Below are 25,145 nucleotides of genomic sequence, written 5' to 3'. Positions count from 1 at the left end.
ATGCAACAAGTTTTCCACACCTGGATTTGGGGATCCTCGGCCATTCTTCCTTGCAGATCCTCTCCAGTTCCTCAGGTTGGATGGTGAACGTTGGTGGACGGCCATTTTCAGGTCTCTCCAGAAATGCTCAATTGGGTTTAGGTCAGGGCTCTGGCTGGGCCAGTCAAGAATGGTCAGAGTTGTTCTGAAGCCACTCCTTTGTTATTTAAGCTGTGTGCTAAGGGTCATTGTCTTGTTGGAAGGTGAACCTTCGGCACTCTGGAAGAGGTTTTCTTCCAGGATATCTCTGTACTTGGCCGCATTCATCTTTCCTTCAATTGCAACCAGTCGTCCTGTCCCTGCAGCTGAAAAACACCCCCATAGCATGATGCTGCCACCACCATGTTTCACTGTTGGGATTGTATTGGGCAGGTGATGAGCAGTGCCTGGTGTTCTCCACACATACCACTTAGAATTATTGCCAAAAAGTTCAATTTTGTCTCATCAGACCATCCATCCACCCATTCACTTCTGCTTATCCTGTCCCAGCTGACCCAGCTGACATAGGCCGAGAGGCAGGGTACACCCTGTACAGGTCACCAGCCTGTCGCAGGGCCAACACGGAAATACAGACGATTCACGCTCTCATTCACACCTATGGGCAATTTAGAGTAGCCAATTAACCTAACCCCAGTTAGTGCATGTCTTTGGAATGTGGGAAGAAACCCTCACAGACATGGGGAGAACATGCAAACTCCACACACAGAGACAGAGAGAGAGACCCAGGCCAAGGTGAACCCAGGCCTTCCAGATGGTACTGTGACTGTGAGGCAGCAGTGCTAACTACCGCGCTGCCTCTCTTACCAAGGCTCTTCTCCCACGATTGCTCAGTTTGGCTGGACGTCCCAAACTTCTTCCATTTAAGGATTATGGAGGCCACTGTGCTCTGAAGACCCTCGAGTGCTGCAGAAATTCTTTTGTAACCTTGGTCAGATCTGTGCCACAGTTCTGTCTCTGAGCTCCTTGGGCAGTTCCTTCAACCTCATGATTCTCATTTGCTCTGACATGCACTGGGAGCTGTGAGGTCTTATATAGATAGGTGTGTTCCTTTCCTAATCGAGTCCAATCAGTTTAATTAAAAATAGCTGGATACCAGTGAGAGAAGAACCATCTCAAGAAGAAATGGACAGCATATGAGTTAAATGTGAGTGTCACAGCAAAGGGTCTGAATACTTATGACCATGTGATATTTCAGTTTTTCTTTTTTAATAAATTTGCAAACATTTTTACACGTTTTTTTTTTTCTGTCAAGATGGGGTGCTGAGTGAACATTAATGAGAAATAAAATGAACTTTTTTGATTTTAGAAAATGGTTGCAATGAAACAAAGTGTGAAAAATGTAAAGGGGTCTGAATACTTTCCATACCAACTGTATGTTGTGAAGTGTGTTTGGCCTGGGAAAGATAACTGGATGGGGCTAAACAGTGTAATGTGATGCTTTAAGGCTTTGTATAAGTAATGCGCTGCTGCATGCTCTGTACTGACCAACTTCCTTCTTGCAAGAATACATTTTCAAAAGACAGCCTTATCAGCAGAACCGTTTAGAGATTAATAAAAAAAAAAAAAAGATTAAAATAACTAATGACTACACAGAAGTACAGCACAGTCAAACTTAAAAATAAAATCAATTGCATTAAATTGAAAAACAAAACAAATAAAAAATACAAAAGTATAACAACTCTGTTGATTTCATGGGCTATTGCAGTGATGATGCATGAATCAATGTTAAATACCTGGGAACATTCATAACCAAGGACAGGGTCTCCAATTAAAATGCAACTCAGAAAACATTTTAGAGCAATAATAAAGTTTTTCAAAGACAAAGAAAAACTGATGTATATATCTGTACTTGCAGCTTCATAAATGTCAGATTCAGGATTATTCACTGCAAGTCCAGAAATCAGAGCTACCTCATCAAATCCAAGTGTGAAATTAGCTGACACTCTTTACAGGTAATTCCATCGGAATTTTGTGGATCTGGATCTCAAGGTTTTCAAGTTTGAGTGTGCAACCAGAAGAGGATCTTTGGGTGTCTGCAGATTCATTGTGATCCTATGATGGGAATGATTTCAGCCCTGCATGATCACACTGATGTTTGCACAGAGCAGATAATGAAGTAAATGTTTTTGCACATTGGTAACAGTGAAACAGTTTCTTTGCAGCGTAGGATCGTTTGTGACGGGAGTATGAATCGAGATTCCTGAAGCTCTTGTCACACTGGTCACAGCTGTAGTTCCCTTCAGTGTGTGTACGTTCATGAAGGTTACGATGCCTTGATCGTGAGAAACTTTTCTCACAGTGTCTGCACTTGTATGGTTTCTCTGCTGTGTGGACTCGCTTGTGTGCTTTAAGTTCACCTGTAGTGGTAAATGATTACCCACACTGGTCACAGAGGTGCTTTTTAACCCCACTGTGGATGAAGTCATGGTCTTTTAATTTACTTGTTGAGAGGAAGCTTCTCCCACATTCTTTGCAGCAGTTCAGTTTGTGTCTAGTGTTTCTACTCTGATGTGTTTTTAGGCTCTGTTGATGATTGAAGGTTTTCCACCAAAGGTCACAGCAAAACCACCACAGCGATGACAGGGTTGAGAATTGGATCCATCTGTGTGGCTCTGCAGGAGTTTTGGGAGGTTTTCCGAATGGCTGGTCATTTTTGGACACTTGTGTGTCTGTTCATTTTTCATACGGCTCATTTCACTTAGACTTTCTCCTGCAGCTTTCCAACCAAGTCAGACTTTGACTCTGTGAGCTGGAGAACGGTGGAACAAAGAGAGGACATAAGAGGAAGATGAGATTCTTTCCAAGGTAAAGACTGCTCAGGAAGTCTCATTTGATAAACTACTAATTTAAAGCTGACAGGTAACGTTATCATTTATTTTACAGTTATTTATTTTATGACAAAATTATTTTTACTTTACAGACACCTGTCTAAAGAAGGAGCCACTGGAAACCAACATGAAGGCCCATTTATGCAAAAATAATACCACGATGTACCAGGAAACTACAGAAACTTAAATATTACAATGATATGAATGTTTAGAAGTATAAAAAGTAATAATGTAGTTTTTCATGATCATGGATACAAAAATCATAACTGAAATTCAGATGTGATGGCTCTCCCAGTACTGCCTGTATATGCCGTAGAATTGCTAACATGCTAACAAAATTTAATGAGCAGAGTTATTCCAAACAATCAGGCTAAAATGACCAGCTCCATCCATACATTTTCTTCCGCTTACCCGGGCTCAGGTTGCAGATTTTTACAAGCTCAAAATAAAAATACATACCTCATTGTAACTGCACTTGTAGAGTCTCTTTCTGCTGTGGATCTGTTGGTGTACTTTCAAGTAATTGGGAACTTTAAAAGTCTTATCGCACTGGTCACATTGATAAGGTCTCTCCTCAGTGTGGGTAAACATGTGCTGTTGCAATTTTGCATTTGTTGCAAACGTTTTACCACACTGACCACAGCAGTACACATCTTGTCCAGTGTGAATGCGTAGGTGTATATTTCTGTTCCCTAGCTGGCTGAAAGTTTTTCCACAAAAGTCACAGCCGTATGCCTTAATTCCAGAGTGGGTAACTTGATGACTCTTTAAATGGCTACTGCAAGTAAAAGCTTTGCCACATTGATCACAGCTGTATGGTTTCTCTCCACTGTGGATGAGCTGATGTGTTTTTAAGTTTCCAGCCTGGGTAAAAGACTTTCCACACAACCCACAGCTGAACGGTCTCTCTCCAGTGTGGATAACTTCATGACTTTTTAAGTTAAACTTTCTACTAAAAATCTTCCCACACTCATCACAGGTGTATTTTTTTCCTCCCTTCCTTCTGTGACGTTTGTCAGCCTCCTGAGAGCGCTGACTTCTCGGTCCATGTTGGTCCTGCAGTGACAGAGATACAAACAGAGGCAGTGAGTGAAATTCAGTCATTAAACAAACTGAACCTTTAGATTCCATTAATATTACACGTTTTTTGGTAACCTCCAAACATCTACTAGGTCTATTACACCACCTATTGGTGACAATAGCACACTACATGCAGCCATGAACAGGCAGAAAAAAAAAGAAGAAACATAAATTTATGTAAAACAATTTCAAAGCATTAATTAGACATCCTGATTGTAAAGAATCACAACAGTTCAGCTTCAAAATGCCAAAGGATGGGACAACACATCAAATGGATGAACTGCGACCAATGTAGTGATACAATAATAATGTCACAGCACAGTAATAATTGTAGTACCTCTATAAATATGCCATTACCTCAGTGTAAGACTAAAATGTTTATACAGTAGCAAAATACTACAGTAATACTACAATCAGGGGCATGGTAGCATCGTGAGGTTTCCCAAATGCCCGGTCATTTACAGCATTAGAATTACGGGCTGAAAAAAAATTTTCTGGCTAAAACCCTGTGATGTATTGTAGGGCTACGATTCAATTCAATTCAATTTTATTTATATAGTGCCAAATCACAACAAACAGTCACCTCAAGGTGCTTTGTATTGTGGGTAAAGACCCTACAATCATACAAAGAAAACCCAACAGTCAAAACGACCCCCTATAAGCAAGCACTTGGTGTTAGTGAGAAGGATCTGCTCGGGATCTGCTGGGGGGAGCTAACAGCGGCTAAGCTACCTTGGTCCGCATCCACTACACGGGCCTGGCTAGCTACAAGATTTTCCAGGGTGCGAAGCCAAGTCTCCAATCCAAAAAAGCCTGGCCTCCATTTATTACAAGTACCGTTACTGCTAAAGGAGGCCGAGGAGTAACTAAACATGTGACACCCAGAGCAGGAAAGTGCAGGAGGGACAGGAGAAGAAGCCATGCTGGTTTTGAGTCAGCAAAGAGCTGCTAGCTGTGCTAAGCTAGCGAATTTCTAAAGACAAATAAAGTGAATAACGTGAATACTCAGCAAAGAGTGTGCTCTAGATGAAGTAGGTGAAGATTAGACTGAAATACGTTGTTATCCAGATAAATCGAGCTACACAGATTAAACAGCTAACAGACAGCAAAACACCACTGTGCTCCAAAACAGGAACAGGAAGTGATACAATAGAGAGTCAACACCAAATGACAGCGCCACCTCAGATCCCTAACATCAACAACTATCGATTATTTTAGTAATCGAGTATTCTATCAATTATTCCATCAATTACTCAAGTAATCAGATAAAAATCCTTTTGTCGTATTAACAATTCATCTGCATATTTTATCATCCATACTGCAGTTTTTCCCTGTGTGAAACAAACGGGGTGGCTGTAGCAGCTACAAAGTTCTCTTTTCTTCACTTGATGATCAGGTGGTTGATGAAGGACCTCCAGCTATTTCCCAGTAAAGGTTTAATGGTAGTTGCGGGGGGGCTTCTTTTGGACACTAAAAACGTTTACTTTCACTCCATCTCTGTCTCCATAACGGATCTGTCTCTTTGCGCTTGTGCAGACAGACTGCACATCAGCTGCCTGCTGCTGTTATCAGTGTTTTTTGTTGGAAAATTGGGGGCTGCAAGAACTTATTGTTCTAACACTTTCTATTCACAAGCATTCTCCTAAGTATGTTTCTACTGCAGTTCTATTTTTAGTCACTAACCAGGGATTAAAATATAAAAAATATTTTGACAGGGAAGGGCTCCTTCCTTTACCAAACGATCGCTAGTTTGCTAATAGCGGCGCTTGCTAGCAAACGGCGGTTATAAAGATCCATTCTGGAAGCTGAAATAGAGAAAAAAATAACAGCTGAAATTCTCAGCACTGCGAGCACAACACATTAACATGGCAGCAGAAACATTATGAGAGAGCGACATGGAGCTCAACTCTGATCTATAATTTCTCAATAAATATTAAGTTGAAAGACGGTGGAAGTATAACTACCAGGGAAGAAGCTGTTAAAATTTTATTTGTGTACAAAGTCAGAAAACTTTTAGGGATCATTCGCAATTATCAACATTTTCCAAAGCGTACAAACTGTATGGGTGGGTGGGTGGGGGGGGGTTAACGCCCAACATACACTTTTCAAATAGTTAGAAAATACTGGCCAGAAATATGCAGTTTGAGCACTGCTGCCTGACCACCAATGCCTGAGGCATCCATCAGTTCAAAGGCTTCACTGAATTCTCTAAAATAGGAATCAACGATTCACAAAATGACTCTACTGACGATATCAGACAGGAACAAGCTGCGAGTGAGGCGTTTTCACCTGGACAGAGAAGAACTTGTGGTTCAAAGCAAGGAATTAAGCAGAAATGTTTTGATAATTTGTTCTATGGTTGTATTTTATGTTATTTTATGACAATAAAATTATTTTTACTTTACAGTCACCTGACTAAAGAAGGAGCCACTGGAAACCAACATGAAGGCCCATTTATGCAAAAATAATAATACCATGATGTACCAGGAAACTACCAGAAACTTAATTATTACAATGATATAAATGTTTGGAGCTATAAACAGTAATAATGTAGTATTTCATGATCATGGATACAAAAATCATAACTAAAAATGAAATGCGATGACTCTCCCAGCACTGCCTGTATATGCCGTAGATTTGCTAACATGCTAACACAATTTAATGAGCAAAGTTGTTCCAAACAATCAGGATAAAATTACAAGATCCATCCATCCATTTTAATCTGCTTATCCGGGGCCAGATTGCAGATTTTTACAAGCTCAAAATAAAAATACACACCTCACTGTAACTGCACTTGTAGAGTCTCTTTCTGCTGTGGATCTGTTGGTGTGCTTTCAGGTAACGTGGAGCTTTAAAAGTCTTATCGCACTGGTCACATTGATAAGGTTTCTCCTCAGTGTGGGTAAACATGTGCTGTTGCAACTGTGCGTTTCTTGTAAACTTTTTACCACACTGACCACAGCAGTACACATCTTGTCCAGTGTGAATGCGTAGGTGTATATTTCTGTTCCCTAGCTGGCTGAAAGTTTTTCCACAAAAGTCACAGCCGTATGCCTTAATTCCAGAGTGGGTAACTTGATGACTCTTTAAATGGCTACTGCAAGTAAAAGCTTTGCCACACTGATCACAGCTGTACGGTTTCTCTCCACTGTGGATGAGTTGGTGTGTTTTTAAGTGTCCAGCCTGGGTAAAAGACTTTTCACACAAGTCACAGCTGAACAGTCTCTCTCCAGTGTGGATAACTTCATGACTTTTTAAGTTAAACTTTCTACTAAAATTCTTCCCACATTCATCACAGGTGTATTTTTTTCCTCTCTTCCTTCTGTGAGGTTTGTCAGCCTCCTGAGAGCGCTGACTTCTCGGTCCATGTGGGTCCTGCAGTGACAGAGATACAAACAGAGGCAGTGAGTGACATGCAGTCATTAAACAAACTGAACCTTTAAACTCCATTAATATTACACTTTTTTGGTAACCTCCAAACATCTACTAGGTCTATTACACCACCTATTGGTGACAATAGCACATTATATGCAGCCATGCACAGGCAGAAAAAAAAGAGGAAACATAAATTTATGTAAAACAATTTTAAAGTATTAATTGGACATCCTAATTGTAAAGAATCACAACAGTCCAGCTTCAAAATGCCAAAGGATGGGACAACACATCAAATGGATGAAAGCCATCTTGGAAACTTGTTTTATCTGTGAGCTAACAGACACATCTTGGTCAAAGATGAATCCAAGATTCCTCACAGGACTACTGCAGGCCACATGAATGCCATAAAAGGGCAGCAAACATACACTTTTCCAAGTACTGTATGTAAATATTGTTTTGGGGTGGCTGTAGCTCAGGAGTTAGAGCAGGTCAGTTCCTGGCTGCTCCAGGCTGCATGCCAAGTTGCTCTCCAATGTTAGACAATAAATGCACTTAGCTTAGTTAATCATGGAAGTGCTTGTATGAATAGGTATGAATGGGGTAAATGTAAACATGTATAAATGCTTTGAGTGCTCAGACAGAGTAGAAAAGCACTATATAAGAACTAGTCCATTTACCATGTATTTTATAATAAACAAAGCAAATATGAGCTTGCTCTCAGTTTCTCATCACACTGACAGACAAGCTCCACAGTGCTGAACTTGAAAACATGAAATGTGTAATCATAACAGTAATGAAAATGACATAGATCAAATACTGTTCAATGAAAATGATGCAGTGTTCCAGCTAGCAGTCAACTGCCAGGCGCTGTGCCTTGCTGAGACGCCCTTGCGCCAGGCTGAGGATTTCACTGCTTCACTTTCGGTCACTTCATTTAGCAAACGGGAGCGCACCCCACCGACTCCACCCCGGCTAGGTCTCTGCTATTATCGCCGCACGTTTGATCTGCTACGGTCGTGCCTGCGCTTGATTTCGCGGGCTACAGGAATCGAAATGAAAACCAGCATGAATGCGAGGAGAAGTAAGAGGAAAAATAAAGATCAAATGAAAATTTCAGGCTTTCAATTCAACAAAAGAAATATCCCAGTATGAAAGGTAAATACCACCCTTCATGTATTTTAATACACAAATTGAAAATTTAATGCAAATCTCAGGGCTGCAACAAAACTCAATTCTATTATTAAAAATCCTCGACACAAATTTGTTGCTTTGATGTTTTGTTTTAACTCTGCAACTCAGGTGTCTCCGTGTAAGTCGAGCATTTCATCCACATTAGCGGCATTAAAGTTCTGTCGCTGCGATGGATTTCATCATCTGGAAAAAAAAAAATGACCCTTTAACACAAGTGGATCATCAATGTTTTTTTTCCATGCCTCCTCTGCTCTGTGCTGTGAGGGTGTGTGCGCACACTCACAGCACAGCTCTGTAATGTGAGTGTGTGCCGTGAATGTGAGTGCGCAGAGCACGCGTGTGTTGTGCTCGCTGTGCAGAGAATGTCAGCTGTTACTTTTTCTTTACTTCAGCTGTAGCCACCAGAACAGTTTGCTATAACCACAGTTTGCTAGCGGGGGCTGCTATTAGGAGTAGGGTTCGTTTGGTGCCTGAAGGCCCCCCCCCCCTCCACCCCCGAGGGGCTCCGTCAAAATGTTTTTTATGCTTTAATCCCTGATTAGCGACTAAAAATAGACCTGCAGCAGAAACTTAATTTGGAGGATGCTGTGAATAAAAAGCATTACAACATTAAGCTCATGAAGCCCCCAGTTTTTCAACAAAAACACAGCAGCAGCTGTTTTATGTGCAGTCTGTCTGCACACGCACAGCAAGCGCAAAGAACCGGAAAACAACTGGAGGTCCTTCAACCACCTGATCAGCAACATGAACAAAAGAGAACTTTGTAGCTGCTCCATCCTTCTTGTTTCACACTGAGAAACATCTGCAGATGAACTGTTAATACGAAAAATTATTTATCTGATTACTTGATTAATTGATGGAGTAATTGATATAATACTCAATTACTTAAATAATTAATAGTTGCAGCCCTACTTGTATTCACAAAGCCATAGTCAAACATTAGTTTTAAGTACCAGTGGAGCTATGAAAGGCCTTTATCCATCCATCCATTCGCTTCCGCACATCCTGTTAAGGGTCGCGGGCTGGAGCCTATCCCAGCTGTCATAGGGCGAGAGGCAGGGTACACCCTGCCTCTTGCCTTTATAAAAAAATATATATATATACAATTCCCAGCAAGATGATGTCTCTTCCTAGTGATGGGATGAACAACAGTGATGCGTCAGCACTGTGCCAGGTGCACAAGAGTGAAACCCCGTATTGGTGCGTGTATCGCTTTAAGAAAAAAAAATCATGTGCAACAGGATTCAGGTGGTAAAGTGATTGTTGTAAGTAAAGTTTATTTATATAGCGCTTTTCACAGAAAAAAGTCACAAAGCGCTGTACAAAAATTAAAACACGATATCAAATTTAAAAAATAAACAGAAAACTTAGGAGAATCCTGCTGCTCTTATGTAGGGAGGTGATGGATTGGCTTATGATATGTTGCAAATTTCATTAGGGCTGCAACTATGTATTACTTCAGTAATCAAGTATTTTATCCATTATTCCATCGATTACCCGAGTAACTTTAGAATCTGAGGGTTTTATCCTAACTCCTGATCCACGCTTCAGTCCAGCCCACTGCCATTAAACCCACAAGAAGAAGTAGAAGATGGAGAACTTTTATACTGATAATCCAGGTGAAACTTTTTTATAATCGAATTATTCGAGTTACTCGAGGAATTGTTGCAGCCCTAGTTTGATCTGAATCTTGATTATTAATGTCTTTGTTTCAGTGTCCTGTTAAAATGTGACCTTTGTATTTGGTCTTGTTGTAACTTCAGTGCTAATTGGGACCATAATAAACCAAACCAACAGCAGCTGATGAAGTCACACAGTTTCAATAATAGTGTAACACTGAGATTTTTCTCACCTGTTGTGTTGAACTCATTGTTTCCTCTGTAGAGGCTGAAAATGTTCCTCTGCTGCTCCGTCAGACTCTCCTCCTCCTGATGATCAGCTGCAGGAGAACAGATCTTTATTAGCTGTACAAAAGCTGTCCAGCTTTGTGTTTCTGTCAAAATGCTTTGTACACATCCTGCTGGAATCAGTGTTGTTACAGTTGCAGTCAGAGCAAGATGGAAAATGTCAAGAAGGAAAGTTCAGATCCACTCAGATTAACTGTCTTCAGTCAGTGTGTCAACCTCCAGTTAACACCACTGCTGAGAAACTGCACTGCTGAATAAGTGCAGTTTGGTGCTCCATCGGAACCTCATGAGAGTTGGTGCACAAAGTGAAAAACAGAAGAAAATCAGCCTCATCGTTCCTGGAAGGAGAGCTGATAGTGAGGTTTGGATTCTACTCTGCTGGGAACAAAGACAACTGGAGACTCCACAGCCGAGTAGCTCCTCCTGTTCTGCTCCATCAGGTTCACCACGTGGAGCGCAGGTGTAGTTGGTGCATCCTGATCTAAAGTCTCTGTGGAGTCAGTGCGCTCATAACAAACTGGCAGACACACACAGACTCACACTGACTGAGGATGAATTGTATGTCACTCTGACCCAAGTAAACACTGGATCCCTCATGTGCCTCTTTTCCACAACTACCTGCTTGACTCTAATAATTTTATTGTCTATTAATTCAATTCAATTTTATTTATATAGCACCGAATCACAATGAACAGTCGCCTCCAAGTGCTTTATATTGTAGGTAAAGACCCTACAATAATACAGAGAAAACCCAACAATCAAAACGACCCCCTGTGAGCAGCACTTGGTGACAGTGGGAAGGAAAAACTCCCTTTAACAGGAAGAAACCTCCAGCAGAACCAGGCTCAGGGAGGGGGGGTCATCTGCTGAGGGGGGAGAGAGACAGAGATTAATATTAACTGATGATTAAATGCAGAGTGGGGTACAAACAGTGAATGTTCGCACCACTGAAAATTTTCCAGAAAATGAAGTATTTCTTCCAGAAAATGCAATCACATGTTTTGTGATGCACATGTTCATTTCCTTTGTGTGTTTTTCCAAAACACACAAAAAAGAGGGAAAAAAGCCAAAATCCATATAATTTCATGCTAAACTCCAAAAATGGGCCAGACAGAATTGTTGCCACCTTTTCAAAATTGTGATTAAAAAAAACTTTGTTTCAACCATTAGATGCTGATTTAAACTCACCTGTGGTGAGTAACAGGTGTGAGCAATATAAAAAAGAAATCACACCTGAACCCAAATAAAAAGAGAAGTTGACTCAATCTTTGCATTGTGTGTCTGTGTGTACCACACTAAGCAAGGGGAACAGAAAGAGGAGAAGAGAACTGTCTGAGGACTTGAGAACCCAAAGTGTGGAAAAATATCAACAATCTCAAGGTTGCAAGTCCATCTCCAGAGATGTTGATCAGGGTTTATACAGGAATCCTAGAGTTCATTTTACTACCTTTTACTACCTATTTTTACTACCTTTACAATATTTTTACTACCAGCATGAAATCGAGCAGCAGCCTTTTTTGGGGTAGCGGTGGATTCACAGCACTAAGCCATGGAAGATGATCATCCATCTCTCACCGAAGACAAAACTTTATCTTGACTAAGACCTCATACACATTAACATTCAAAACGCATTTCAAGAAGACTCAGGAAATTTGTTTTAAGAATATAAATAAACTCAAGTTTCACAAGCCGATGATTTATTTTCCAAGAAAATCTTGGAATACTGGTTTGCTGCTGAGTGATACTTGTGCTCGTAGCTGACCTTGAGGTTGCAGTTTCAGTGCTTTGTGTAGCACCAAAAAAACAAAATAGAGATCTGCTCAACACGCACGCAAATCCACTGCTGGTGAACGGTGGATGCTCGGTGTGATTTGATCGCCGTCACACCGTTTCAGGTCAAATTTATATTTTTTCTGCACACTTTACAAAACGCCTCTCGATCATTCCCCGTGACCGGCTTAACCCTCTGGGATCCAGGGTATATTTGGCCACATTTGACTATATGACTATAGTTGACCTTAGAAACTGTTTACCCTGCCTTGTTTGGTATCATTTTTTTCAGCACCACCTCATGTGTGTGACTGTATAGTTATTCTTTCATTTTGACATCCTGTGTTAATGCATTGGACTTATAATCATATAAAAACATAAAATCCAAGTAGAAAAAATTTGTTTTTTTCACTGTAAAATCAGAAACATGCTTAACGAATTATTTTTACAATTAAAATGCAAATAAAAGTTGTAAATTTTCAAAACTTGTGTAAAAATATAGGAAATAATAAAGTTAAATACAACTATTCACATTAAAATGCAGGAAAGGCCTCAGGCTTTTTGTGTACAACTATTTGCAGAGCAATTAGGACTCACATTAAGATGCTACACAAATTATTTATGCCACCTCAAAAACAGTTTCTGTCCTCCACAAGACTGAGGGGCCATTACAGGCAAAACCTGCCAGTAATGTCTCTTTTACCACTTTTTCACCTGCTCCACAGCAGCCAAATGCACCCAAATGCATCGTGTTACCGCATAATTTTCTGATTGGTTGATATGCTGCATTTTTCCACCAATAGGAAAGCGGTTGTCAGGAATTATTTTGTTTTGTTTTTATTAGCAGGCACTTCTTGTTAGCGAATTTCTGCACAAAACATGCATCGAAGGTGAGTACAATATACAGGAAAAAGCATGGCATAAATTATTGGGCATAATTCTGGTTTTACTTGGCCTATCAATGGAATTTAAAAACTGGTACATAGTGTGAACTCTGCACTTTCGATTCATGTTGAAATGGAGGGCAGGGGCCGCAGCGTCCCAATACTACGTCATCTCAAATCGGCGATGTCATTTTGACGCCCCGGCACGTCCGTGGACTCCAGAGGGTTAAGCCAGTCTTTGAATGCCGGGTCATCGAGCCAAAGTTATGAAAACGTACATTTTCCCCACAATGAGGTGCAAAATCACTCACTAGTCTAAACATATTAGGTGGTTGCAACATCGCGCATGCGCACAGCAGATCAGACCGCGGAACCAATCGAGTCTATATACTGTCACTATCAGTTCAGGTCCTGCTGAGTAGTTATATTTTTATACAGATTTTATAGTTAAACAAACTTAAAACAAAAAGCCTGCATCAATGGAAAAGTCAAAATATATTGAAGGGGTGATGAAAAATTTACTACCAAATCAAATTCTGTTTGTTACCTTTTAATAGCCTTAATTTAAGCTCATTTGATTTACTACCATTTACTTCCCTGCAGAAAACCTGTTGATGTTCTTTTGTCCACGGTGTGCAACATAATCAAGAAGTTTATAGCCCACGGCTCTGTAGCTAACCTGCCTGGATGTGGACGGAAGAAAAAAACTGATGAAAGGTTGCAACGCAGGATAGTCCAGATGGTGGATAAGCAGCTCCAATCAACTTCCAAAGAAATTCAAGCTGTCTTGCAGGCTCAGAGTGTGTCACTGTCAGTGCCAACTATCTGTCAATATTTGAATGAAAGGAAACACTGTGGCAGGAGACCCAGGAGGACCCACTGCTGACACAGAGACATAAAAAAGCTGGACTGCAGTTTGCCAAAATGTGCGTGAGTAAGCCAAAATCCTTCTGGGACAATGTCCTGTGGACAGATGAAACCAAGATGGAGCTTTTTGTTAAAGCACGTCATTTTACTGTTTACCGAAAACAGAACGAGGCCTACAGAGAAAAGAACTCAGTACCTACAGTCAAATATGGTGGGGGTTCAAAGATGTTTTGCTGCCTCTGAAACTGGATTCCTTAACTGTGTGCAAGGCATCATGAAATCTAACCATTACCAAAGATTATGGGTCACAATTAGGGCTGGGCGATATGGGCCAAAAGTAATAGCTCAGAGTCAAAGCTACATGTCCCAAATGTCACACAGACACTTTTATTATTGTTCAGCTGTAGATGTACATGATAAATTGCTCAAAAATCAGCTATTGGTATATTTAAACAATAATGCTCCTCAAATAAATTAATGCCTTTTTTCCCTCTATGAAGACTCACAGCTGTGCTATTAAAATGTAAATAGAAAAGATACAGAACAAAAATAGCAAAAGGCTGACTGATTCTTTAAAAAGCCAGTCTGGTGAAGTCTACTTCACTGGAAAGTACTTCCTCCTGTGTGTACTCCTGTACAACAGTACTGTGACAGACTGAGGGAACAAAATTCGATCTGCAGGATTTTAGCCATCTCAGTAAATCCATAGACATATGTGCTGACGTATGACAGCAACGGGCCCACCTGCTCAATGCAGCCTCTGCAAGTACACATAAAAGACCCACTTCTGCTATTAAGGTCACGTGACTTACGGTACAAACCAACTTCTGCTGCATATGGCGGCGCTCTCTTACCTGCAGCAGGGACTCTTGGGGGTCCAGGCAATGACAAAGAGTACGAACGGACAGTGACAACAGAAGATTTCAGGTTTCCAAAACTCTCCGACTTCACCGGAAAAAGTCGATAAATTTGTCCCTAGTCACCAGCATCTGAAAAGCCACTAAATCTAGCAACAAAGCCACTACGTTGGGAACACTGCTATCAGTCGCTTCCTGCATGATTAACGGGCCACATATAGATCGATATTTATTTTTTTTTAAATCAATATATTGCCCAGCCCTAGTCACAATGTAGGACCCAGTGTCAGAAGGCTGGGTTTGTGTTCAAGGTCATGGGTCTTCCAGCAGGACAATGACCCCAATAACCATAATATCTTCATATTAGGGCTGCAACGATTCATCGATTAACTCGATTAAATCGATTCTAAAAATTTATCGACACAAATTTACTGTGTCGATGCTTCGTTTAAACTCTGCAGCGCTCAGCTGTCTCGGTGTAAGCGGCGCTCCTCACTAGCATTAGCAGCATTAGTGCTGACGTTTTTTTGTGGGTTTATTGGGGGCTGGCAAACCAACATAGAACTGCATTACCGCCACCTACTGGACTGGAGTGTGAATCACTCACGTATACACAAGCACACATTCTAAAAAGCTCTCCGTCGCTGCGATGGATTTCCTTTAACACAGAGTGGATCATCACTAGAGTTGCCACCTGTCTGTAAAATACAGAACCCCGTATGTTACGGGACTCCGTGGAATACGGCTCCGTAACATGCCGTGTTCCGTACTTTACCGGACGGGTGGCAACTGTCGCTGACATGCATTTCCACGCCTCCACTGCTCTCTGTGTGTCTGTGTGTGTTGTGCTCGCTGAGAATTTCAGCTGTTATTTTTGTCTTTACTTCAGCTGTAGCTACCAGAACTGGTTTGCTAGCGAGCGTGGGCCATTAGCACTAGCGATGGTTCGGTACCGGAAGGCCCGCCCCCCCAGACCCGGGGGGCTCCGTCAAAATATGTTTTATACTTTAATCCCTTATTAGTGACTAAATATAGACCTGCAGTAGAAACGTATTTTCGAGAATGCTTGTGAATACAAAGCATTACACCATTACTCACACATGCGCCATGGCTCCCACTAGTTTTTCAAAACACTCATAGCAGGCAGCGGTTTTAACTGCGCAGCACAAAGAGGCGAAGCTGTGACGGTGAGCTCAAGTAGTGAAAAAGGAAACGTTTTTCCAGCGTCCAAAACAGCAGCTTTTTCTTTTAGTAACCAACATTAAATCTGTGAAACAGCTGGAGGTCCTTCATCAAGCACCTGATCAGCAAGTGTTAAGGTGAAGAAAAGAGAACTTTGTAGCTGCTCCATCCACCGCTGTTTGTTCACATGGCGAGAAACTGCATTATGGAAGTTAAAATATGCAGATAAACTGTTAATAAAAAAATTATTTCTTATCCGCTTACTCGATGGAAATAATCGATAGAATACTCGATTACTAAAATAATCATTTTATGCAGCCCTACTTCATATAGCCACTTATCTAAACATAAACAAATTCTGGGCGCTGTGAGTTGACCTTCGTCACTCAGTCTTGTTCAAGCTGGTTTTTCATGACCCACATTCCTCTCAGCTGCGATGGAGCCATGAAACATCATCTTCCTGATGTTTTAATTTGTCATACAGAGCAATCTTGTCCAGATTAATAAAAAAAAACATGGTGACATTGGTAATGTTTTAATTATACATACTGTGGCACTCAGACAGAGAAGTTAGTCTAGCACTCTGTCTAGTGTATTATTTAATAGTTTATTATTTGGTTGATCCACTGTTTATTAATTAATTTACTGGAGTTTACTTTAAAAAATTTATTCATTGAGTAAAAATAATCCCTAACTAATCCAATGTTAAATATAGGGCTGCACGATATATCGAAAAAATATCGTCATCGCGATATTGGCACGTGCGATAGGCATATCTAAAAAATGCGCGATAATTTCTAATTATTTAATGTATAAATCATGTCTGTCTTTATGTCCGCACTTTGACCAATCCGGTGCGACCTTAAATGTGAAGGTGCCGTGTCGATATTGGCCAGAGCGAGCACATGCTCTCAGTGGAGCAGGGAGCGCGTACACACACACACAAGGAAAACAAGCATGGCGGGAATTGAAGAGACGAGTCGGGACGAAACAGAGAGCAACTTGTTCCTAAAAGACACTGCACCTCCGGAATTTGGGACTACTTCGGTTTTTCCACACAGGACGAGTCTCAGACACAAGTTCTTTGCAAGTGGCTACGTCAAGAGGAAACACGACAAACCTCCACAGCCACCTACAACCACAAGGAACTTTGCAACATATATTTAACATCTAAAAACCCACAGCCTACTCCGGTAAAGTCAAGCAAACGAAAGGCAAGTTCACACACTAACATAAATGATAGTTTCGCTTCTGCCGCTCCTTATGAGAAAACTTCGAAGCGACACAAAGCTTTAACTGCAGCAATAACAAGATACATTGCAATTTTTATTTTTAAAAGCACAAACCCTAAATGGATTAAGGTTCTTGGCCAAAAACTTTAAGTCATTTACTTTTACTGTTAAGATTTGAACCTTTTATTTGTAGTTTGAAGTAATTTTCACTCAGTGAAGGCCTGAATACTTTTAAGTTGACATTTTTAATGTCTATTTGCACAAATACTTCTCAATGGCACTTTAAGTTTAGAGATTTTATTTTTTATTTTTCAAAGTATAAACCCTAAGTGGGTTAAGGTTTGGTTCAACTTTTGCTTGAAAGTGATTGTTTTGCATGAAAAAAAACCCCCCAAAAAAACATGTGAACATGTTTGTTTATATGTTAAATAAATGCAACATTTGAAATGCATATTTGTTGTTGGTATACATTTTATAGATTTTTTTTCTTATTGGTCATGTATATTGCATTTTTAGGTAAAAAGAAAAAATATCGCGACAATATCGTTATCGCAATACTAGACCTCCATATCGCATATCGCACTAATTTCCAATATCGTGCAGCCCTAGTTAAATATATTGGATTAGTTTCAAACTCAAATTTTTATAGGTCATTATTTCAAGAGAAGAAAAGAGACAACAAAGTGTTGTTAACAGGTGGGCAGGCTTGAACAGGTGAGCTAAGGTTGAAATAAATGCTGACTAATGGACTAATTGACAAAAAAAATTGACAGATTATTTGACAAGCAAAATAATCTTTAGTAGCAGCCCTATGTGTAACCCATTTCATTGTTACAATGTTTGTACTGAATTATTTAAAATGCTGCATCAAAAAGAGTAAGAAAATGATGACAGCTGTGTTTCTGTTAACAAAGGAAAAGTTAAATATTTCATGACGACACTTGATGACTTTTAGTAAACAGATTCCTGAGTTTCCGAGGTGTCCCTAAAGGCACCATGTAGTCCCCACATCCCTGCACACACTGAACCGTACATAACGATGTAGATGCGCAGATGAATTTGTAGCTGCTCTCCCAGGTGTAGCTGCAGCGGTCACTGCTGCGTGTCTTTAGCTTTTTGTCTCCTGCTCTTTGTGTTTTGTCCTGTGTGTTGTTGCTGGGATCTCTGTGCTCCTCTTTTCTCTCCTCTCTCTCCCCTCACCGCCCAGCTGCTCTCTGCGCATCATTTTAGGAGTTCATTCCTCTCACGTGTTCATCCACAGCAGCTGGACAATAAAGTTTCCTGTGACCCTGATCCTGCAGCAGATCGCTCTCATTTATTTCCTGCTCTCCTTCAAGCAGAAATGAGGCTGCAGAGGTTTGGAGCAGGCAGAGAAACAGAGTTTGTGCTCCACCTTCTGCCAGCATGCTGAGCTAATGATTAGCTGCTGTTGGTCTCCAAACACTCTCTCACTCTCCTCTCAGCGTGTTCACCATAAAGTGAACAGACACCGAGGAGAGCAGCAGAAGAGCTCATTCAGGAGCTCAGCTGCAGATGAACTGAGGTCACATTAAAGTTAGCTCCTGCTTACCTTTAGACGAAGCTGCAACTCTTTCCAAACACGCAGAGGTCAGCGAGCACAGAACCGCGCGCTTAACGGCAGACCCACTTCTGGTTAATCTCACTGAACCGGAAGTGGCTGCGATTAAACCGGGAGCGCAGCAGGGCAAAAAATAATATCTCCATATTTTCTGTAATTTTCTTGATAACGATAATAAACGATATTTTACATTATTTAAAAATGTGTTCATGCAAGAAGTGCAAGCTGGTAAAATATAAGACTTGAATCTGTTTCTGAGACATTAACTTATTTTTTATTTATTTAACCAGGAAAAACACAGTGAGATTAAAATCTCTTTTTCAAGAGTGTCCTACTTTTCAGTTAATTCAATCCATGTAGGTGAAAGTTGAAGACCCTACAATAATTACAGAGAAAACCCAACAATCAAAACGACCCCCTATGAGCAACAGTGGGAAGGAAAAAACTCCCTTTAACAGGAAGAAACCTCCAGCAGAACCAGGCTCAGGGAGGGGCAGTCATCTGCTGTGGGGGGGGAGGACAGGACAAAAGACACACTGTGGAAGAGAGACAGAGATTAATAATAACTAATGATTAAATGCAGAGTGGGGTAGAAACAAAGTAAATAAGGTGAATGAAAAGAAACAGTGCATCATGGGAACCCCGCAGCAGCCTAGGCCTATAGCAGCATAACTAAGGGAGGGTTCAGGGTCACCTGATCCAGCCCTAACTATAAGCTTGATCAAAAAGGAAAGTTTTAAGCTTAATCTTAAAAATAGAGAGGGTGTCTGTCTCCTGAATCCAAGCTGGGAGCTGGTTCCACAGAAGAGGGGCCTGAAAGCTGAAGGCTCTGCCTCCCATTCTACTCTTAAGTATCCGAGGAACCACAAGTAAGCCAGCAGTCTGAGAGAGAAGTGCTCTGTTGGGGTGATATGGGACTATGAGGTCTTTGAGATAAGATGGGGCCTGATTATTCAAGACCTTTTTTCTGGTCTAAGAAATTAATCATTATCTGAACAAAGGCAAACAGCTAATTGTTGGGAGAGCACAGAAAAAAAAAAAAGGAGGAACATAAAAGTCTTCACTGTCAATAAACCAAAATCTGTTTCTGTTTCAGTATCAAACTCACAAATTAAAAACAGGAAGAGGAAGCTCGGCTGTATGTTACCCTTTGGTCTTCAATGACATCATGGGTCTGGTGGAGGGGACTAATGCTGGTGTTCATCCAGACGACATCAAACTGGCCATGAGAGGCCACGTGAGGGAAGGTCACAAGGTACATCAGTCATTTTATTCAGTGAAAACCTGTCAGGGCTGTGATCTGTGTGGCATCAGATGTTTTCATCAGACTGGTTCTAGTACTCACTACAGCTGCTAACTTGAGTCCTCGCTGCAGAGTTACTGAACATTTAGTAAAGTAGCAGTAAAATCCCCAAATGAAATCATTGATCAGCACCAAATTGTAGCTGTAAAAGCATCATGAATACAGAACTTTATGTATGACATGACATAAATAAGCAGCTTCTATCTGCTATTCCAAACACCCTGCAACCATTAAACAGATCATCTCCTGTACTTTTAAAATCCTTAAAATATTGACTTAATCATTTTTCACTGGTTTCCAGTTCAACCCAGTGGCTCCACTGTCAGAAGAAGATCCCAGCTACAACCAGACCCCCTCTGCAGATGACAAAGTTCATGTTCTGGTCTGTATTCATTCTGCCAACGCATCAGAAATTAAGGACTCGGTTCTGGAAAAGATGAGCAGCATCAGACAGGCAGCCAGTGACTTGGGTAAGTGATCATATCAGGAAGAACAGCAGCTCATCTGTACACTCACAGTTCTGCTAGATATGCTTTCAGTTTGATGAACAGAACAGTTTGAACAATTTTAAGACTGTTTGTTGGCCACTTGTAAAAAAAAGAATCCAAGATAAATCAAGTCAAACATTTGGGCAGTTTTCAGACATTGTTGAGTATGCGAAGTACTGGAAGTATATTTATTTATTTCTTTTCAGTATATAGTATGGGGGAAACAAGTCACCAAGTCTGAGACTTTATTGCTGTTCAGAAATTATAAAGAAAATGGTCATTTCAAAGGAAATGGCTCACACATGATGATCAATCTTATTTTTTCACCATGTTTAAGCCTCAAACAGGTAGGGCTGCAGAAACAAAAGAGCAGAAAGGAACCAGGAAAATAAAGATTTTCATGGTTTTACACGATGTTTTCAGGGATTCCTCAAATGGCAATCATTACCAAAATTGATGAGGCCTGTCCTGAAACTCAGAAAGACCCGAAGAATGTGTATGAGAGCAAACACCTGAAAAAGAAGGTGAGCATCTGTGAGTCTCTACAGAAATGTGATGATAGAGCAGAAAAGCCTGAATGTAATGTGGGGTTTCTTTAACTTTCAGATGAGTGAGTTCAGCTCTGCACTGGGAATCCAAATGAACTGCATCTTTCCTGTGAAGAACTACAGCGAGGAAATCAAAACTCACGAGGATGTTGACACGCTGATTTTGAGCGCGCTCAGAAGCATGATCAACTTTGGAGACGACTTCATTGAAAATCTTTAAGTGTGGAATCAGGAGTTGTGTTGAAGCTTCATCCTGCAGCTCGTCATCTCAAGGTAAGCAGGAGCTAACTTTAATGTGACTTTAATTAAAGAAAGAAAAGAGGAGCACAGGGATCCCAGCAACAACACACACCTGGGAGCAGGGGCGTAGCAGCAAATTCTGGGCCCTGTGCACTGTCAATGTCAGTGGGCCCCTTTCCATGCCAGCACACGAGGCACGTGAGCAAAGAAAAAAAGGATATTTAAAAGTATGATTTTTTAACCTTATGTCTGTATTATAGTTAACTTGGTTTCTGTTTTTTTTCAACAGGATTTGAAGAATTATAATCTGGTTTTTTTGCTCTTTTTATATTCGTTCACTGTAATCCTCTTGTTGTTTTTTTAGGTAGACGATTTTAAGATCTGTCCAGGGACAACAGATGAAAAATAGCCTTTTGGCTAATTCTGGTGTATTTACAGTAATGTTAATTAATGTACACTGTCCCTGTCAAATAAACTAATAAAAAAAAAAAAAAAAACATAAATAAGGTTTTAAGCTACAATCAGATCAGATTATATTGATGAGGGGTTCTTGCTCACACTGCTCAAAAAAATAAAGGGAACGCTCAAATAACATCCTAGATCTGAATGAATGAAATATTCTCATTGAATACTTTGTTCTGTACAAAGTTGAATGTACTGACAACAAAATCACACAAAAATCAATGGAAATCAAATTTATTAACCAATGGAGGCCTGGATTTGGAGTCACACACAAAATTAAAGTGGAAAAACACACTACAGGCTGATCCAACTTTGATGTAATGTCCTTAAAACAAGTCAAAATTAGGCTCAGTATTGTGTGTGGCCTCCACGTGCCTGTATGACCTCCCTACAACACCTGGGCATGCTCCTGATGAGGTGGCGGATGGTCTCCTGAGGGATCTCCTCCAAGACCTGGACTAAAGCATCCGCCAACTCCTGGACAGTCTGTGGTGCAACGTGGTGGATGGAGCGAGACATGATGTCCCAGATGTGCTCAATTGGATTCAGGTCTGGGGAACACTGCGCTCACAGACACAGCAAACTTTCTTGCCACAGCTCGCATTGATGTGCCATCCTGGATGAGCTGCACTACCTGAGCCACTTGTGTGGGTTGTAGAGTCCGTCTCATGCTACCACGAGTGTGAAAGCACCACCAACATTCAAAAGTAACCAAAACTTCAGCCAGAAAGCATAGGTACTGAGAAGTGGTCTGTGGTCCCCACATGGACGGTATGGATAAAGTGATGCAGAGGAGGCAAAGTGTCCAAGTGACTCATGACATCATGATGTGTTATACAGTCTAACTGCTGTTGGGATCAATGAGCTGTGAAAGCGCTCCTTCCTGCAGCGAGGATGTTTCAGTCTCTGACTGAAGGAGCTGCTCAGCTCACCCACGGTCTCATGCAGAGGGTGATGGGGGGGTCCATGATGGATGTCAGCTTTGCCAACATCCTCCTCTCACCCACCACCATCACAGACTCTAGAGGACATCCCAGCACAGAGCTAGACTTCTGCACCAGTTTGTCGATCCTGCTCCTGTCCCTTTCGGTGCACCCCCCCCACCCCCAGCAAGCCACTGCATAGAAAAGGGCAGATGCTACCACTGTGTCATAAAAGGTCTTTAACAGAGTCCTGCAGACACCGAAGGACCTCAGTCTCCTCAGCAGGTGGAGTCGACTCTGGCCTTTCTTATGCAGGACGTCTGTGTTTGTACTCCAGTCCAGCTTGTTATTGAGGTGAACACCCAGGTACCTGTAAGAGAGACTGTCTCCATGTCCTTTCCCTGGATGCTCACCGGTGCTGTAGGGGGTGACTTCCTCTTGAAGTCTATGGCCATCTCCTTTTGTCTTGCTGGTGTTGATTTGGAGTTCTCACACCAGCCAACAAAGTCACTGATGACCCCCCTGGATTCCTCAAAAAAAAAAAAAAAAAGAATAATAATAATAATAAAACAAAAAAGCTAGGATTTGTATCGGTATTGGCGATATCCAAATATCGGTATCTACAGGGGTCAAAGGTCCTTTGTGTCAAATCTGTCCAGTAAGACATTTATGAATACTTTTGATCTGCAGTCACAAAGCAGTGACTGCTGTGTGTTCATCTGTGTGTGTTTGTCTCCATCTAGGGCTCCATTAGATTTACTGCAGATGAGTGAACAGCAGCAGACTGAGGAGCCACTGCTGCAGGGGATTCTGGGACATCTGAATCTAAATGAGGTCTCAGGCTCAGCTGCTGAGACAAAGACAGTCTCAGAGGCGTGGACAGCAACAGTGTGTCAGATGTTCCTGCTGATCAGCTCTGAACTGGCCCCTGATCAATAACACTCATTGATTATAGAGAAACACTCAGACTGACTGAGGGACAAACATGAAACAAAGTCACTGTGAGAACAGCTGGAACCAAACTGAGCTCCAGCTAAAGTTTCCATCATCACATCATTCACATATGAACCAACATGACTCTGCATTAAGAATAATAGCTGCTCTCTTCATGTCACAGCTGTGTTTGTACAAAGCTGCAAATCAAGGTGTTTATGAAAGGCTAAAGATTAAAAATGCTAAAGTTTTGGACGTCTGTCTGTTTGTTTTTCCTTTCTTCATCTTCACTCACAGTTTTCCTGCAGCTTTGGAACTTTTTCCATAAATTTGCTTCTTCTGAGTTTCAATAGGACTTTGGGCCATCCTGATATGACAGCATCACAGAGCTGCTGCAGGTCTGTCAGCTGCATCCATGGTGTGAACCTCCTGTTCCCCACATCCCAAAGGTGCTCTGTTGGAGCTCTGCTGACTGTGGAGGCCGTTTCAGTGAACTCACTGTAATGTTGAGGAGAGCAGCATCAGAAGATGGTGCACTGAGCTCCTAAAGGGATGGACATGCTCAGCAACAACACTCAGGTAGGCTGTGGTGTTTCAGTGATGCTCAGCTGGTACTGAGGGGCCCACAGTGGGCCAAGAAAACCTCCCCACACCATCAGCCTGAACTCTTGATCCAAAGATGGAGCCGTGCTGTCATGTTGTTGATGCAGATTCTGACCATCTGAATGTTGCAGCACAAACTGAGGCTCATCAGACCAGGTGACGTGTTTCCAGGTGTTCTTTATCTTCTGTTGTCCACGTCTGCTGAGCCTGTGTGAACTGTAGCCTCAGTTTGCTGTTCTTAGCTGACAGCAGGGGCACCCGCTGTGGTCTTCTGCTGCTCTAACCCACTTTAAAGCAGCCTGACCTTCACCTCTGACCTCTGTGTTAGAATGCAGCTGGACAGGTGTACCTAATAAAGTGTCTAGTGAGTGTTAAATAGCTGCTGGTCCAGTGAAAGCTGCTTTGGAAGGTTGCTCAGTGAAGTGTGTACATGCAGCCACAATGAGAGCTGCTCAGATCCTGTGAATACTGAGCAAAGCTGCTTCAGTGCTTCCTTTATTCCTGCCTTTATCAGAGGACACACTGGAGCTTCCTTCATCCAAGGAAAGAAGGAACTAACGTGCCAGAAGTGAGGAGGGACACAGATGATGGAAATGTTCATTAACAGTGTGTTTTCCATTTGATGCCATAACCTGCTGACATGTTTGAACCTTCAGAGTGAGTTAAAGCCACAGCTGAACTCTGAACATCAACCTGCTGCAGTCACATCACATTTTTAGAGCTTCATTCAAAGACTCGGAGCTTTACTCACAGCATCAGTGTGAGCTGAAGGCTCGCCATCATTCAGGCTGCATTAGTGTGTGTGTTGCTGTGCTGCAGCCTCATCATGAATGAATGTGACTGAGTCACAGAAA

The 25,145-nt window shown here is 41.4% G+C and overlaps 2 protein-coding genes across 2 annotated transcripts; one reads left to right on the top strand and one right to left on the bottom strand.

Moving 5' to 3' along the window:
* Positions 1-1,746: 1,746 nt before the first annotated feature.
* On the bottom strand, positions 1,747-10,499 carry LOC115793535 (zinc finger protein 616-like). Its single transcript, XM_030748580.1, has 4 exons — positions 10,366-10,499; positions 6,726-7,322; positions 3,327-3,923; positions 1,747-2,788 (listed from the first exon to the last, which is right to left on the bottom strand). The coding sequence occupies exons 1-4, from the start codon at positions 10,381-10,383 to the stop codon at positions 2,738-2,740; spliced, it is 1,263 nt and encodes a 420-aa protein (XP_030604440.1). The 5' UTR covers positions 10,384-10,499; the 3' UTR covers positions 1,747-2,737.
* A 6,438-nt stretch (positions 10,500-16,937) lies between these two features.
* LOC115798249 (interferon-induced protein 44-like) lies at positions 16,938-21,350 on the top strand. Its single transcript, XM_030755033.1, has 5 exons — positions 16,938-17,027; positions 19,888-20,046; positions 20,396-20,564; positions 21,006-21,106; positions 21,189-21,350. The coding sequence occupies exons 1-5, from the start codon at positions 16,938-16,940 to the stop codon at positions 21,348-21,350; spliced, it is 681 nt and encodes a 226-aa protein (XP_030610893.1).
* Positions 21,351-25,145: the final 3,795 nt, after the last annotated feature.

The sequence above is a fragment of the Archocentrus centrarchus genome, chromosome 2 (genome assembly GCF_007364275.1).
Source record: "Archocentrus centrarchus isolate MPI-CPG fArcCen1 chromosome 2, fArcCen1, whole genome shotgun sequence".
NCBI lineage: Eukaryota > Metazoa > Chordata > Actinopteri > Cichliformes > Cichlidae > Archocentrus > Archocentrus centrarchus.
Note: the sequence above shows the minus strand (reverse complement) of the source record. Positions and strands in the feature narration are given on the sequence as shown.